This window comes from Struthio camelus, chromosome 23 (genome assembly GCF_040807025.1).
Source record: "Struthio camelus isolate bStrCam1 chromosome 23, bStrCam1.hap1, whole genome shotgun sequence".
Classification (NCBI taxonomy): Eukaryota; Metazoa; Chordata; class Aves; order Struthioniformes; family Struthionidae; genus Struthio; species Struthio camelus.
Window position 1 is genome coordinate 7,427,327 of NC_090964.1, and position 17,170 is coordinate 7,444,496.

At 37.3% G+C, this 17,170-nt stretch overlaps 1 protein-coding gene across 1 annotated transcript in view; it reads right to left on the reverse strand.

Moving 5' to 3' along the window:
* The window catches only part of MACO1 (macoilin 1), a 29,960-nt gene that overhangs the window by 8,454 nt on the left and 4,336 nt on the right, over positions 1-17,170 (reverse strand). Inside the window, exons 2-6 of the mRNA XM_068917336.1 lie at positions 11,965-12,106; positions 11,134-11,260; positions 9,006-9,129; positions 6,485-6,663; positions 5,509-6,010 (exon numbers count right to left, since the gene is read on the reverse strand). Coding sequence (XP_068773437.1) covers positions 5,509-6,010; positions 6,485-6,663; positions 9,006-9,129; positions 11,134-11,260; positions 11,965-12,106 — 1,074 coding nt within the window. The remainder of the gene's footprint in view (positions 1-5,508; positions 6,011-6,484; positions 6,664-9,005; positions 9,130-11,133; positions 11,261-11,964; positions 12,107-17,170) is intronic.

Consider the following 17,170-nt stretch of genomic DNA (forward strand, 5'->3'; position numbering starts at 1 on the left):
CTTAAAAGGCATCACAGTCGAGCTCTCAGTAGGCTCAGGAATGAAAGAGTGACAGCCTAAGGTGTTCCACCTACTCTAATCAAAAGATTACAGTACTTCTGTGTAACAAAACCTTACACGCATCTGAATTAGTCAGATCACCACGTAGTTATAAGTTTTGTAATGAAATCTAGGAACTTGAGAAAGCTGTGGAGAGTATTCTTTTATGAAACCATCATTCCTATCAGGACTGATGATCTAAAGATAAACAGTCCAAAGATAGTTACATATTTGAAACATGATCAAACTACATAAAGTGCATGACCAACTACCGTAGTGCAATTCCAAAAGGGCCAGAACAGAATTAAGACAGAGAAAAATAATCTCTTTCAAGTCAGTGACAGACAAAACCATAAGAAATTTATCTATTGATGAACTTGTTCAGAAATAATTTTTAAAGTAAAATTTTAACAGATTTCAATTACTCCTTTTCATTATGATGTAGTCTCTGCTATAGCTTTAAACACCACAGCAGAAGTTTTCTGCAATTCATATAGCAAATAAATACTCCTTACTACCTAAAATAAGTTAGGAAGCTAACAATCTGAAGGAGAAATGTTCACTCTTAGCACATTAGTGGTATCGCAGAAGATGGAAATAATTAGTGTTAGATGGACAGAAGTTTACATTAAAACCGTCCAATCTCTCTCTGCAGGTAACATCAGGTTTTACGAAAGCAAAGGAGGATGCAGTAGACTATCCCTTGTTCCACAGATATTTTCCTTATTCCAATCGCCGGAAGAAATCAAAGATATCTGTGAGAATAATTAGTACATAAGACAGCTTGTTTCAACACCTCGTGTGCCAAAAGGCAAGATTTCTGTGGATACAAACAGTTTTGCCAGGCTGCGCCTGCCAGGTTGTTTTTTTTTTTTCCTAAGGGTACAAATAACTAGAAGTAGGACATGATTATTACTGTATAATACATAATGCAAAGAAGGAAAATTGCTGTGATTACAGCTTGGGCTTGCTTCATACATCAGGTCCCTAAAACATGAACAAAACCTGCTGCATTTCAGAACTTACAGTGAAATCATAACAAGGAGTCAGCTTGCTCTGGTAACTATCGGTAAGCGATATTAAAACAATACTAAAATTATGACTCCAAAGGCCCACTGATGTAATGTTGAGAAATGAGCAGTTCGCATGACAGCTGAGATGAAATGACTAAGTGCTTGACAAACAAACAGAGCAGAACTCAGCATCCATCCAAAGTAGGTACTAGTTCCACCTGTAGGAACAAACTAACAAAAAAACCGAGGCAAAGAGATTACTTTCAAGGCTGATCAGCGGGGACAGAGCCTCTTGTATCCCTCTCCTCTAGCTATCAAGACAGCAGTAACATAACATATTGACTGAAATGCATAGAGATGGAGATTAGTAACTTCCTCTCCAGAAAACTAAACACATGAGGATAGTTAACAACAGAAAATACTGTTTTCCCTAGACCATCAAAATGTGTTCCACAAGCAGTGCTTTCCTTTCAGTTCAGGAAAGCTAAATATTTAGAGATATTTCTCAAATACTCTGGGCAGAACAAAAAGAAGAATACTGGGCAGAACAAAAAGACGACAAAAAAGTCCTTGCTTCAATTAAGTTTATGTTCTGTTTATATAATATTACTCCTAAATTATATCTAAAAGGGTACCGCTACATAGTGTGTTACGTCAACTGTTTAAGAGAAAAAGTTAACAAGCGCATAAGGTTGCCTTGTTCTCAAAAAACCCACTCTTTACTGTCTCAAATAACTGCTGTTAATCCTTAGTTCTTAGCAATCATAAGGCATACTTTATATTTAATACTAGCTAGTCAGCTCAGCGAAATCGTTTGTGAACACAAAAGGAAAGCAGCTTGGCTTTGACATCCTACAGTGAATCTCCTGGACAAGAAGTTATAAAAAGCATCTTTATTTGGAAGCTGAGCAGATCAGATCTGGAAGACACACACATATGCAGGACTTCACACTGCCCTTTTCAAAGTGCAGCCTCAATGCAGACTAAAAGTTTAATAAGGGGGATGAGTAATACCACTGGAAGTGGAGAAGACAATGAACAAATGCCTTGCAACCCAGGGACAGCATAAATGACAAGTGAAAAAAAATAAACGTGAATTTTAAGTTTAAACGCATTCCATCCCATCCAGTCTGTCAGATAAGTTTATACTTTCCAAAACAGCTGTTTTGGTGCTCATATTTAGAAATACATATCTACTGGTGTAGGAGTTATGTACTCAGTCCGAATAGAAGTAAGATTTCATGAATGATTTCACTTATCTACATTCATAAGAAACGGTGTGAGCAGCAACACACAGGAAGTTAGTGTTTTAAGTGCTCACGGCTTGCCTGCACAGGGAAATTGGTGCACAATAAGCAGCTACAGGAATTTACAGCCCAACAGCCACATCACACCCACACATCGTGCAGAAACTCTCAACAAACAATAGAGTGAAGTGGCTTAATTCACTTTCAGAGCAGAGGAAAGCTATGTTGCGTAAAGGCACTCTTAGTGTATGTTAGCCATCTACCCGGAGAATTAGAGTAGCTAGAATTCTGTTAGGGCACATCCTGGTCTACTATATGTTCATTTCTGCATTAGAAACCTCCCAACTGTACAATCACAAGGACCACCTGATCTAAGCTCTGAGGAACACGGCTTCCTACATCTGAGGAATAGCATATAGGTTTTAAACTATACGTTAAGATTTCTAAAACACTCAAGGTTTAAATCTGATTGCTTATCATAGCTACATGGAACAAAATTCTTGGTCTGGCAGGCCATCCTACGAAATGCTTCCCTTCACTCTTCTGAGGGCTTATAAACAACCCATTGCTCAACTGCAGAACTGCAACAAGGACAAACCGACCCATTCTCCTCTTCAGTGAGCAAACAAGCCACCTAAAGGGAGGAGAGGTGCCCATCTGAAACTAGTAACATACAAATAAAGCAGCTTTGCTGAAGACAGGGCCATCTGCACCCCATTAATCTAGGCTGAACTTGGTTCACAGATGAGATTAACTTGCTGGTCCTTATGTGCTTCATGCAAGTCTTCTACAGACATTAGGTATCAAATAGTCTGGATATTTAACTGGCAGAGGAGAAAATAATGTTTTTATTGAAGTAATTGTACTCATATAGCACAAGTCCTCAGAGACAGACCAGAGTCAAAAGTCCAATTATCAAAAGGTATTGCAAGGAAAGGGAGCCTGATCTGTCAGTTAAGTCAGCCAACAAGGATTTGCTGAAACACGATCAACGAGTGTTCAGTACGCGAGAAAAGAAAAAAGGGAAACATGCCAGGAGTGCTAGGAAAGAACTTAACTGCTCAGCAGTTTTGGTCTAGATATATCTCTATCCCCATTTTGAACCGTTACACACTATTTCTTTCTCTCAAGTACTTCCTTTGGTAACAAATGACAACAATGTACGTCTCAGAACTTATGTTTAGGACAAAAGTGCAGCAGGTAATATCCTTAAAAGACTAAAAACTGACATAAAGACTTTCATAAAAAGGATTTTCATAAAAAATAAAATAAAGATTTTCATAAAAATGCTACAAAGTTAGTTTGTAAGGGGATAAGGTATCCCTTTAGACAGGCTGACCTCTAACATTGGCCTACTCTTGTCTTATTTTGCGCGGAAAATTTGTTCTGATAAACTGAACCCCAGGGGTCCCTGCAAACTGGTGTCCCTGTAAATGCAGTAACAGCATGTTTAACTCATCTATACCAATTTCAAAACAGAGTTTGCCACACTGACACACAACTGTAATAGTGGTCATCAAATCCCCTCCCCCCCCCCTTTTTTTTTTTAAAAACAACATTTTTTTCCTCAATATATTTCAATTTCAAAACTGCAGACCCCCAATCAGTATTAGTTTGCAGAGAACTTCCTGCTCATTGTTAATAATTGGGAAATAGGGCTCAATATTAGGTAAGTAATGTATTTTTACTTTCTTATGATAGTAACTGCCTTAGGATTGTTACTTGACTAAAAAAAAAAAAAAAAGAACAAGGTAAAACTTGAATGACAGGAGAACATCTGCAATGATTACTCTATTCTGATGAGCCTCATGCTCTGAAACAATTTTACCTAATTAGCCTAGAACTAGGATGGGAAAAGCAATTCCCTGGAATGACATTGGAATAGGTAACTAGATAGAAAAAAAACCCACAAGCATGAACAAGTAAAAACAAACAAGGAAACAAATTGCCATCACTACCCCAAAAATCTCACTTTTGCTGTTAGCTGGTATGTCAGTGTAGAAAATAGAATTTTCAGAGACGATAGTATTCCTTTGTCCACACACACCTCCAGTGGTATCCTGAAGTACTCTTCAGGAAATGCTATTGTCATACTACACCGAGGATACAATTGCTATCTATAAATAGACTTCAGAAGATGGGGCAAAGATATCAGAGAGGAAAGATATTTAAGTCTCTGCTGAGACAAAAAGAAATGAGAAAGTACTTGTAAATAAAATTAAGTCAGAAATTAAAATCTGCTAAAATCATCTGAATGGCAGGGCCAAGAATCAAGAATCTAGCTGATTTTAACTACAGCTTGAAATCTAACAAAGATTATGTAAGATTGTGCCTATAATAGCAGGACAGGTGGTACAATGACTATGAACAACTCTTCTCATGCTAGATTCTCTTTAAGAATGATTTCATCCTTTGGACGCATACAGGAAACGCTCCAGTCCATTTGCTACAAGAGTTTGCAGTGTCTATCCTGTATCCATTGTGATAGAGCTGTAAGTACTTAGCTGCTTTTCATAAACACATCTGTATTTAACCTTCAGATAAACATACGTAAAGATGCGACCTTTTCAATCTTGATAGTTCACAAGGCAGCTAAATTAAATCCCTATGACTGACTCGTACCTAACAAGGTAGCAGGTATGCAAACAGGAGTCTGAACTTATCCATGTGATTAAGGAGTTACGAAGCAGCTGATACCTTGCATCCATTTTTGTAAATTGAAGATTAAAACAAAAAACAAACATTTCAGAAAGAAAGAAAGAAACAAACAAACCAACCAACCCACCCCACTTTTCAGGCACCATCATACCCTACTGAATTCCCTGGAGATATAAAGACCATCCAAAGGAAGCGCTTGTCAAGAACACATTCATTGAGCTCAGCAGCAATAGTAGTCACACTTTTCTCATGTCTTCTATCAAATAATTGCCAAAGCTATTTATTATGCCTCACAACACCCCTGTGAGGTAGGTAAGTACAACATTCTGAGGTAGAAAGTAAGCAATTTGCTCAAAGTTGCATAGCAAACCAGAGGCAAAAAATCAGGAATAGAACCCAAAAGACCCAGCTGCTAGGTATCATGTTCCATCACCAGACCATTCTGTTTTCTTTCTGGGATCCTAAGTTACATTTTTCTAAGAAAAAAATTGATGTAGTGAAATCAGGAGAGGATAAGAGAGGCAGTCACACAAAGCTCATATCAAACTTACCTTACCAATGCATCTGGTTTGCTTAGCTGGTTATTAGGAATACAATTTTCCATTAAGTCCTTATGTGTGCTTGGGCTCTTGCTAGCGCATTTCTGTTTTTTCTCATTTTTAGTAGATGAGGAAGGGATGCTCCCATTAGTTGCACTGTGACTGCGAGGTGAGGAGTTCACAACTCCACTGACATTTTTGTAATTTTTGGATGAGGCAGTGCATGAGTCCTCTTTTAAGAGGTTTTCTGTACTTCCTACAAGATCATTATTTAATCTTTTACTATTGATATGGTTTTCCATATATTCAATTTCTTGTATTTTAGAGTCTACAGGTTGCAAAATATTGTTATTTATTCCAAGGTTGTGTTTCTTCGCATCCTTGTCCTTTTCTTTCCCTTTTTCTCTATATTCTAGCTCTGGCAACGTTGCAGATGATAATTTTTTATTGGCTGGAATGCCTCCATTGTGCTGCAGAAGTATTGAGGGATCCATATCAGATAATCCTTTGGCTGCTGCAATACCAAAAATAAAAAATATTTGGTTTATTAAATCAATCAATACTGTGTGACACACACAGAAGAATACTTAGGTACACATTAATCATTTCTGCAGAAAACAACAATTATTAGAGTCTATCTTAATTTAGGGGGAAAAAAAACCAGAAGTCACATGGTATTTTAAGACTCGTTTTCTCATTATAGGCAGGACACAGTAACCAAGGGATTTAGTAATAAATACGTCTTCATAGAGCACTAATAGACTAGATTAACGCAGCTGCTAATGAGGAAACTAAACAGTAGAAATGAATTGCCTTCTCTGTCATATTAACCATGGCCAAAACAAAATTATTTTCAGCTCCTCTGTTTCTAAGCTCACAATACCCTTAGCCAAAACAACACAGACTAGTAAAGCTCTTCCTTAGTAGCCATTTTATTTCTTTTAATTGTAGATGACAGCAAACACATTAAGTAATAAGGATAACTTGCCTTCCTCTGCCTCCCTCTCTTGCCTTTGTAGCATCTGTTGTTCTGGGGGTAGAGCTTGCTGGAGAAGCTGCATGTAGAATTCATTCTCTTTCTGCACTTCTTTTTGTTTTCTTAAACGCATTTTGTAGCTGACGTAACTTTTAAAGCCAAAGCCCAAAGTCACAACAGGGTAGCCAATACTAGGAAAACAAAAACCAAAATGTTATTAACTAGACTGTAACCACGTTAGAAAACTAATAAAAATGTGTAACTGTAAATGCATCTGGCTTACAAGTTTTTACAAAAAAGTGATACATAAAATGCTTTTTGCTGAATTACAATAGTTCTACAGTTTGAAAACGTAGAGATTTCTTTGTCATGATAAAATTACAGCTACAATTCACTACAGAGAGCAATTAACTGTATCATAAGTTAGAGGAATATGACACTGCAATTGCACCATGCATAGCAAAGGCAGCTTTCAGACAAGCACCAGACTAGGAAGTATGCATTTTTTAAAGAGATAACAGCCAACTACAACAGAGGTTTCCAAGCTTTTTCCTAGAGGGCCATTTAAATTCGTGACATTAAGCTGGGAGATGAGTAACAAAATCCATCTGGAACAGTGAAAGGAGAAACAGATCCTTAGTCTCCTCTCTTCACACCCCTCAGAACTGATGAGCACATCTCCTTTCTACCACTCTTTAAAGCACAGAAAAAACAATGGTTCTGCAAAATACTGCCTCTGCAACAGGCCCTGCAACACCTTCTCAGTGCAGCGTAGCCTAAAAAACGAGAGTTGGAGAAACAGCTGAAACACACAGCTGCGGGGCTGCTGCATTTCTGGTGGGGACCAAAGCTGTCAGCCAGAGCGCGCTGCCATCACCCAGACCCAGCAGGGCTGGAAGTGACCCTGGAGTTCCTGCCTCAATAACCAGTTGCCTCTGTTGAAGATGGCTGCAATTAAGCCATCTTTTGTGGGCGACAAATGGCCTTTGTAAACTCCTGCTTTACAGGACTGACCTTGAAGATGTAAGTGAACAACTTCTAATCTCTAAACTTAGTTCTACCACTTATCTTACTGACAGATAGGATATGCAGAATTTTGCTTCCAACCAGACTCAGCTGTTCCATCTGGTGACAGGGATGACAGAAGTATAACAGAACTTTTGAATTAGTTTTCTCATATAGCAGCTTCACTGCACAGAATTTAAGTATTCTTATTAACTTGTGACAACTGCAGCAATACAGGATGCTAGTAAATCATGCTAGTATTTTTATTAACAAGGATACTCAATCAATGGGCAAACGTTCCTGTATAAAAATAAAAGCATCTCTGGCAAATATTTTAACAAAGCACAGTGAACTTACATTTTAAAGACTAAAGGTGCCCTAGATCAGGGAAAAACTCAGATGCAATCTATATTAACCATTAAAGTCTTCTCATTCTTTGCTTAGCAATAGCACTGTGCAAACTGGGGCTCTAAATATGCTACCAGAATGCAAGAATCATTTGCATATGCATCTGACATTATCTCTGCCAGTGCTTCTTTTGTAATACTGCATAAAGCCAGCTGAGGCTACAATTCTAAAACTCTGATGACAAGCTTAAATGTTTGCATCCAATTCAGCAGCAGAAAGACCTTTCTCCAGAGCTCCTAAAGTGCTTTTGTAATCTATTATAGAACTTAATTAGTGTTTAAGGGATTTATTGTACAATGTAGACACTATAAATTAAAGTGACAGATGTCTAATTTATTCAAGGCTGTATCATAGGGAACTGGACCAAATGACTCCATGAAAAGCAGGACCCATTTTAAACCTAGCCTGATCAGTGCATACTACACTAAAAACTTGCTGAGTAGAAGTTTATTTCTTCCAGATACAGACACTTCACAGTTAAGTCTTTTGCCTGAACTCACTGTCATCACCTCGAAAGAAGGAGTGTTATAACATCTTTTATTTTCTATCATGGTTTTCAACCTGAAGCTTTTCACATCCTGTAGTGAATTATGAAATCAGACAGTCAGGAGAACCTCCCTCCCTTCCCCCCCCCCCCTTTTTTTTTTTTTGAGGGGAAGGAGAGGAGTCCTTTGTTACAGGAAAGGAAACCTTTCAAGCAATGATTTTTTTCTCCTCAAAGGAGAAAAGAAATTTCATCCATTTATATCCAGAATTTTCATCCATTTATTTATTAACAGAATACATTAACTATTAGTGAAAATATTTTTATGCTACTTCTTAAGTATTAAGTCATTATGTAAATGTAGAATTTGTAAATTGATGAAAAGAACTTTCCAGAAACGCTATGAATAACCTTGCTACAAACACTTCAACTCCCTACAGCTCACAAGCATTGCATCTCCAGAAAGGTTGCACCTGGTTAATGGTTAGTATACATTTTGGATGGAATATTTAATGTCAAGTAGGGGCAGGCAGGGGGAAAACCAACCATCCAAACCTTCAACCAAAATAAAAAGCCCTAAATATTTATTTATCTGGTAATAAAAAGGTTATTAAGAACGAGGGGAAGTCTACTTACCAGTGTGCTGCAAAAGGACGACAAAGGTCTACGTGGAAGTTTTTTAAATCTTTAAATCTAATTGCTGCTTCAATATAAACAAAAAGTATCCACAGTGATACTGTTGGTAAACATACACCCCTCTCTATTGAAAGAAGAGAAGAAAAAAGAAAAAAAAAAAAAGAGAGAAGCCTGAGTAATATATTACAAGAAGCAGATACTGATACTTTTAAGTTATTTTTAAAAGATTCCAAAAGTCAAAGGACATTTTCAGTCAGACATGTATGGAATTGTAAGAGTTTTTGCAGAATAAAGTATCTAGGGGGTCTTATTTAAAAACAGCTCTAAACTTTTCTCTCATTATCTTGCTTTAGTACTTTTGCAAGGCACCAATGAAAAATAACAGATGCACAACTAACGAAATAACTTGGCACAAAACCCTATATAGAGAAGGAACGCAAATGGAAGAGACTGCAGAAGATGAGGTAATGTTATAGCTTGTGATCTTTGAATCAGAGAAGTGGTAAGCTTAGACTACTTTTTCTCTCCAAGTTAGGTATATCTTAGTGCCAGATGTGAGCAATTCAGCTGAGAAAATATAAGTGAGTAAGCACAAAACTAGTTAGTCCATATACAGTAATGCAGACAACAGTCTGACTCAAACTCTACAATAGGGGAGGGAACCTTTATGACGCTGTGTTGATTTCTCTAACACTACTGATGAGAATGTAAAATAGTAGCCATGCAAAAGAAAGGTGTTAATCCTCTTGGCCAGTGGAAAACTGATGGTACACTGCGGTCTTTTGAACAGTTTCCCTGTGCATAAATGAGAAACCCATATAAGCAACACTCAGCTTACAGGGACTGGGAAGGAAGGGAAGAAAAATCATAAACTGCAAAGTTGTAGCCAGATGTCAGCTAGATAGACACACCACCTAAAAGGGACATAACTTCCTCAAAAAAAAAAAAAAAAAAAAGTCAAGAGCAAGTTCCCATCAACTTAGATGAGCATTTAAAAAGATGAATTCCCAAGGTTGTAGTGAATTAAAATATCAAAAGAGCTCACTAGCTAAAGTTAAAACTGTCCCATCAGGTTTTTGCTTTGGGTTTCTAAACATTAACTCTGAGAAGAACAACTTCAGACAATACCGTAACATCTTAACACAGTCCTAAAAATAGCTCTAGATTTTTTACATATTTTAAATCGGGCAGCAACTGGGTTCACAGTCTCTTCCATTAGCTCCCACATTGCCATTATTATAAATGACTAATTTGTCAGAAAGATGACTGCTTTCACCAGTAAGCTGAGAAACGATCCACGCTATCTTGCAAATTCTTGTGAGCTGATTGCAAGTCTAACGCCAAATATTACAAAAACCCAGGATCCCAAGGGCTTGGGCAGGGAGAAATTAACTTTAAAAAAGTTGAAAGTTTTATTGCTAAAATTTTTGACCGAGGAAAGACAAACGCATAACCCACGCCAAGTCTTAATGCTCATGCAAACTAAAAAAAAACCAAAAAACCCCAATCCCCAGCCAAAAATCTCCAAACCACAGGATTTAAAAAAAAAAAAAAATTCTAAAAAAAGATTTTTCCCCACGTGTCTCAAACCGTTGGGGCAGCCATTACTGCATCTGCAGCAAGTTAGTAACAAAAAATTGATGTCACCAGCCTTTGTGCTCAGAACCTGAATCAAGTGGCACAGAGATTTTACTAATAAACATTTAAACTATAAATATGATAATAATATTTTGCTTTTTCAAAAAAACCCCCAATTTTAACAACAAGTTAGTCAAGTAGAAGGAAAGGTTTAATACTGTTTCACAAAACTTTTTGTATGCGCTCAGTATTTCTTGAAGGGCTGCAGAGTGTTTGGAGGTCATGCAGATATTCTTTAGCGTCCAGGAATTCCTAATTATACACTTTCAGTTCCAATAGCCAACCTTTAATGATTACAGCAAGAGTCACTCAGAGATGTATCAAGTGCAAATCAGCATACTAAGGATAGCATAAGAACACTTTATTTAACCTGTAACAAAGTCCCTTAAAACATATGCAGCAACAAATAGAAGAGGGTTTCTACATACCACTAAAAATTATAAGATATGTATTCAAATCAGTAAGTTGTAATTAAAGAAAAGTGACCTACCTGTGTGCCAGACATACTGTACCCATACATATGTGCTGGCAGCAAAAAACAGCCATTGTATTGGTATGAAGAGCAGACATATTATATTTGACGTGAATGCTACACAAACAAAAAATACTGAAAAGGCCTAAAAGAAAGGAGGGGAGGGAGGGAGAAGGAGAGTGTTTCAGTTATTCCAGCAAATATTACCACTTTATTTATTAATGGTGACACTACAGAGATTGCAACATAGAAAGGCCAGTAGCGTTTATTATCAGGACAAAGAAATGGAGCGGTCTAACCAATGGCAGTACAGACATATCCAATTAAGAGAGAGAGTGCGCAACTCAGGAATAAAAGGTCCTGCCCACTCTTCCAGTGAGTCTCAAAACAGCTATGTTTATCTCTTATTATTTTGTTTGAAGATTTCATTTACCCTGTTGATGTAGTATTATTGAAACTATATTATTCCTTCTGACAAAGGAAATCAGCAGTGTCATTTACTTTCAGAAAAAGTAGTAAATACTTAAATAAGCAAGCACACCCATATTACATTAAAGAAAATAAGCCCTCTTACTCAGGGATCTATACCAATTCACTAGTAACAGAAATTCAAGGTATTTGGCTATAGTGAAAAACGTGATAGCTATATACTTCACTTCCATTTGCCAAAGACTAAATAGGCAGTCTGACTTAAGCCAAGATCCCATATTAGCCATGTAGTCACTTGAAAATTCCTCCTCTTGAGAAAACGCTCAGCGGAACTACTAAGTTAGCTGTATAAGATACTATATGTCCTAAAACATTGCAGGATTTTCCTACAAAGGAACCGTGATTTTAGGTTATACATACCAAACCCTGGTATCTGAAGGAATCGTAAACGCTCCTGATGAAGAGCCAGAACGGCCACAGATACTCAAATCTGAACTCCAGGACAAAGTCTGCCAACAGTACTAGCGCCCACACTACTAGGAACTTCAGATACAGAAACGTACTGCAATTAAAAAAAAAAAGTAGCATTAGGTCTGTATTTCTGATAAAGAGATATAGAAACTATATGACTTTTTTTTTTTCCCCTCAGTGCAGGAATAAAAGTATAGACAACTGTAACGTAGGTAAGAGTCTTTCATGCAAAATGATTTTACAAAATAAGGAGTTTTATTATTACATTAAAATAGGACTGCTCTAATGGAGTTAACTATATTCAATTACCCCCCCTCCCCTTTTTAAGTGGCAAAAAATGGAAGGCTTTCTGCTCTTACAAGATATTCAGTGACAATCTCTCTTTAGCTCTGCACCATATTTTTACAAGTGAAGTTTTGCAAATAGGTATGTTGTCACAGCTGAAATGCTTCTTTTCTGGTTTACATTCTCGTATTTGGAGTTCAGAAACTTCCATATCCCCTTGACAAACAGGCTGCAGATATTCAGTCATTTGCCACATTTATTTAAACACAGACATACTGCAACATCAATAAATCCAGACATATTTTAAGCCTACATCAATAAGGAAGGGTATTTTGATATTGAGATGTGAAGGAGTTGCTTTTGAAGATATCCGTTTTAAAAGAAATACATTCATTTTAAATAATAGAAAAACAGAGGCACATGTGATTTGAGGCCAGACAGTCTAACTTCTTTTTCTGATTATTTCAGAGCCACGATCCCTTATTCCTAGTCCTGCATTTTGAACCACTGGAAAACGTTTATCCACTATGGAGCTCAAAATATTTTGAGATAATCACTGGTTAATACAGTAGCACTTGAGAGAATAGATCAATCTGTTCTGTTGCAGAGAAGGAAGCAAAAAGCCTCTTCCCTCAAAACCCAGCGCCCAGAGATCCAGTATGTTACTCCAATTCCCCAAAGTGCAACTACCTTTTTGCACTGTATTGGCTCATGTAACAAGAGGTTTAATTTTTTTTCCCCTTCCCTAAATCAAGGGCGGTTTTTCCTATTAATAACTTCTTTTTCCTCCTGTATCATACTACCAGCATCATCAGTGGAACTCTGCCCTGGGATGTTTACTGATAAATTGCCAAGGATTAGCATGTACAAGGCTAGGCAGGGCTCACTCAAGTTTCTGCACTGTTCATAGACACGTGGCTTACTGGAAAAGTTGTTTGGAGCTTCTTAAAAGACACCAAATAAAAAACTTGTATGAAGAGTGTTCCAAACAAGCAAACGCTTATAAGCAACTGAACTACTGCTCGTCAAATTTATTAAGAGTCAGTGATAGGCGGTAAGCTTTCTACTTCTCATCAGACAGAACACTCTGCTCCATTTAATTAAGATACCATAAGGTTACTTTATCAAGATGATAAAGTAAATTATCACAGAAAGAGAAGTCATTATTACTCTTTTTTTTTAAGTTTATTTTTATTGGTCTCACTAATACATTCACATGAGTACATGCTATAAATCAGTATGAACTAAAGAAAGACTTTACCTGCAGTCTAAGAAATAAGCAAATATTCCTACACTTAACCCATCTCTGTATGCCCCCACCCACTTTTTGAAAGTGTTTTCCTCATTTAGAGTACAATCTGAAAAACACTATTCTGCACCTGGAGTTTGACATAACAGGACTGGAAAAAAAACTTAAGAACTTCCTGTAGTATTTTCAATGGAAACAAAGTTAATGACACATCCACCTTGAAAAATTAAGGCATTTTTCAATGGTTACAGAACTGTCCCCAGCCACGTAGTCAAAAAGTACTCTTAGGGAACAATGAAACTATAGAATAGGCATTAAAAAAAAAAAATCTAAACGGTAACATTTGTCCTAGTTGGTTATGCTCACGTATGCTGCTGTACTCTTTTTTAAAGTTCTAAATCCTTAACAAATATCTGTAAGAAGCAGCTGCGTTCAGCAGTCCTCAGAGAACACCTAGGTGCAAACGGCACCAGACACCGGGTTCTGCAGTCACAACTACGTTCGCTTTGACCATGCTGGTGCATTGTATGCGTGCAGCTCTAACAGTTGAGAAAAAAAAAACATATGAAGGCATTGCTTAGAAGCAATCATTATTCTGTCTGTTTAGTTGGAAAAGCTGTTACGTTGTGTAGGCATTTTTTCCTGGGTTAAAGTTATGGCTATTGTGTACTTTTCTGCTACTAAAATCCATAAAGAGAATACGTTTTTCCTAACAAATTAAGAGTTGTCAGAACTAATGCCTTTCAATTGTAAAGTGCTACTCTAAATTAAAGCATTTGCTGAAGAAGAGTTTTGTAGTACAGACATTAAAGTAATTCCTAATACTAAACTCATATCAAATCTGAATGCCATGCTGACTTTTCTTACCTTTTAAAGTGGAATTGTAACAATTCAAAATATGTAATAAGGTTTTCACAACAACATTAAAGAGTCTACTTCTCAATCATCTAAACTACTCAAAAGCAATTAAGAGTTTTATGAATACAAGACTAAGACATAAGAAAGTTATTTCCTTTTATAAAGGACCTCATCTACGTACACAGGCCTCAACAGTAGTTTACCGTTGTGTAATATATTCTACATATGCATTCATCTGCACAAGACCACACTTATATCCACATACTTACATGAAATATTTTAGAAGATAATCCCTCAGACTACACTTAATCAGTCGGTTTTGGACACCAACAATCCCCCCTTCAACATTTTCAACATTAAAGTCTGTATACAGAGGACTGCATCAATGTCAGAGACTGCAGTCTAGCATAGCTAAACACTCAACCCTAGCTTAAAAATTGGTATAGGTAGCAACCTACTGACATCAGCTCCCTGCTCACGATAGACAAGTTTTACCCACTGTGCTGAGCTTCCACGCTGCTACAGTTACACAGCTAGTTTAAAACTCGCTCGAGTCTCTTTGCCGTAGACTGCAGTCTGCAGATGGCAATGATTCTTAGTAGGAGGAGGAAAGAAATGCAGATCTTGATTTCCCTTATTCCATACAGGTATGCCGCACACCAAGATTTGCTGTCTGTGACAAGTATTATTGCCTAATGCACAGTTTATAAGTTAATTTACAAATGCTTGGTGAACACACACCTCTTCAATGAACGTTTACATTAGCTGTACCTGCAAGAGGTCCAGTCAGAATGAAACCCAAAAGAAAAACAGGCTAATAGACCTCTTTTTTGACAGGCAAACCCCTATTCTGTTATCTTGCTTCATACGACAGACTGTTCAAATAATATGACATGAATGAAGTTACTAATAAAATTTAGCAACAGCCCTCCTCCCCTTCTCTGTTTTGCACTCGTCACTTTTACTTCATCTTTGCTCTTCAAGCTCGTGATTCCTTCTAGACGCTATTCCTCTGTTCAGTGCTTTCCTACTGTTATCTAGTCAGCATCCCCACTGCGCCTCCCCTCCAGTATGCTCATCCTACGAGCCAGACAGCTGATGATGCTCCTTTGGAATCCAGCGCCAGCCGTTAGTTGTCCGTGAACCTCTGAAATTCATTGATCTTTCTGGGCACATCCACACATTTCTCCAGTCTTGATAGCTGCTGCGTCAGTATCCTCACTTAGAGATAATACTCACTAGACAGAAGTGCTTTCTAACCTGAGTAACCCTTATATTAAAAATGCTCAAATATATTCCATGGTACACCTTTTAATTCTGAGTTTGTTCTCGATACAGGAGGAAAAAGACTGTATGCCTAAACTGGTTGTGGATAGATAACCTAAATTTTAGGCATTTAATTTTCTGGTCTGATACATCAAAAAAAGCTGACTTCAGTGATCTGCCCAAGGTTTAAGAAGGGCAGGGCTTTCCCTATAAAACTGGCATATGGTATCTAATCTTGCAGGGTAATACACGATGGAGGGAGGAAGAAAAAAAAAGACCCACATTAATGAGAGAAATATAGTACTGAACTGGAAGGACTAGTGATTAGATTATAGTACCGCAAGTTCTGTGGAACATCAGTTGATTGCTAATATATACTGAACTTAAAGATTTATTCATAACTGCACAGTGACTATGTTCCTCCTTTGAATTTTCAAACAATTAATTTTCCTCCCCCTGCCCCCTTCCCCAAGTACCAGATGCCATTTCCCTTTTTTTTTTTTTTTTGCTGCTTCTTCTTTGTTCTCTTTTTACTGCCCTGTACAACAGATATTGTTCTTGCTGGAAGGTAAAAGCATTCAAAAATATCACTGGAAAAACAATCAAGTATCCAAAATCCAAACTGGTACCAAACTAAGCCTCTATTCTATCTCTTTATTATCAGCAAGTTCCACAGGGTGCAAAGTGAATCTTCACAGAATTGAGGGTATGTTTCATTTTGCAGCCTGACTCTCACAATATAAAGGAGGGGAAGGCATCTTGAGACTGGCAGGGTGCCAAATGCAGAGGTAGGCTTTAGAAAGGTGAAGTTTAGCATGCATGTGAAATTACTGAAGAGTCAACAAGCAAGATCTCAAGGTTATCCAACCAATGCCAAACAGAATATTTGGATTGCTTAGAGAATATCAGCAGAGATCTTCAAATGAAAAAGCATTATAAATACATAGATGTGTATGAGCTTATTTGTATGCAATTGCATATACGTAAGAGAATTTTTAGTAGATATAAAAGCGGTATAGAAGAGGATAGCAAAAAGTAGTATAGAAGAGGATAGCAAGTGTGCAAAAGGGAAAACATAACTGCTGGGATGTGGTATGCATGCTGGAAACTATTATGTGAAATACTTGCCAAGTGCATTTTCCAAAAGGAAGATACATTTAAAGAACCCCAGGAAACCTCCCTGACTACCTATTTAGAAGGGAAGACAAAATAGAAAAGCTATAGATCTCTTACAGTAATTCTGGAAGCAAGTGTAACAGATTAGCTGAACCAGAGGCAGATAATCAGCAATCAGTATTGTAGTACTGAAACAAGAGAAACTGTTAGACCACTGTGGTAACTCAGCTGAAAATACCAGAGTCCAGAACACAAAATAAAGCAAGGGGAACTGCAGCGTACAGGGGAATGAAAGCCACTGGCAGAGAGAAGCAATATTACGTGTACCATCGGGGCTGACATAGTAGAACACATTTAAAACTTAAGCTAAATTAGATTTGA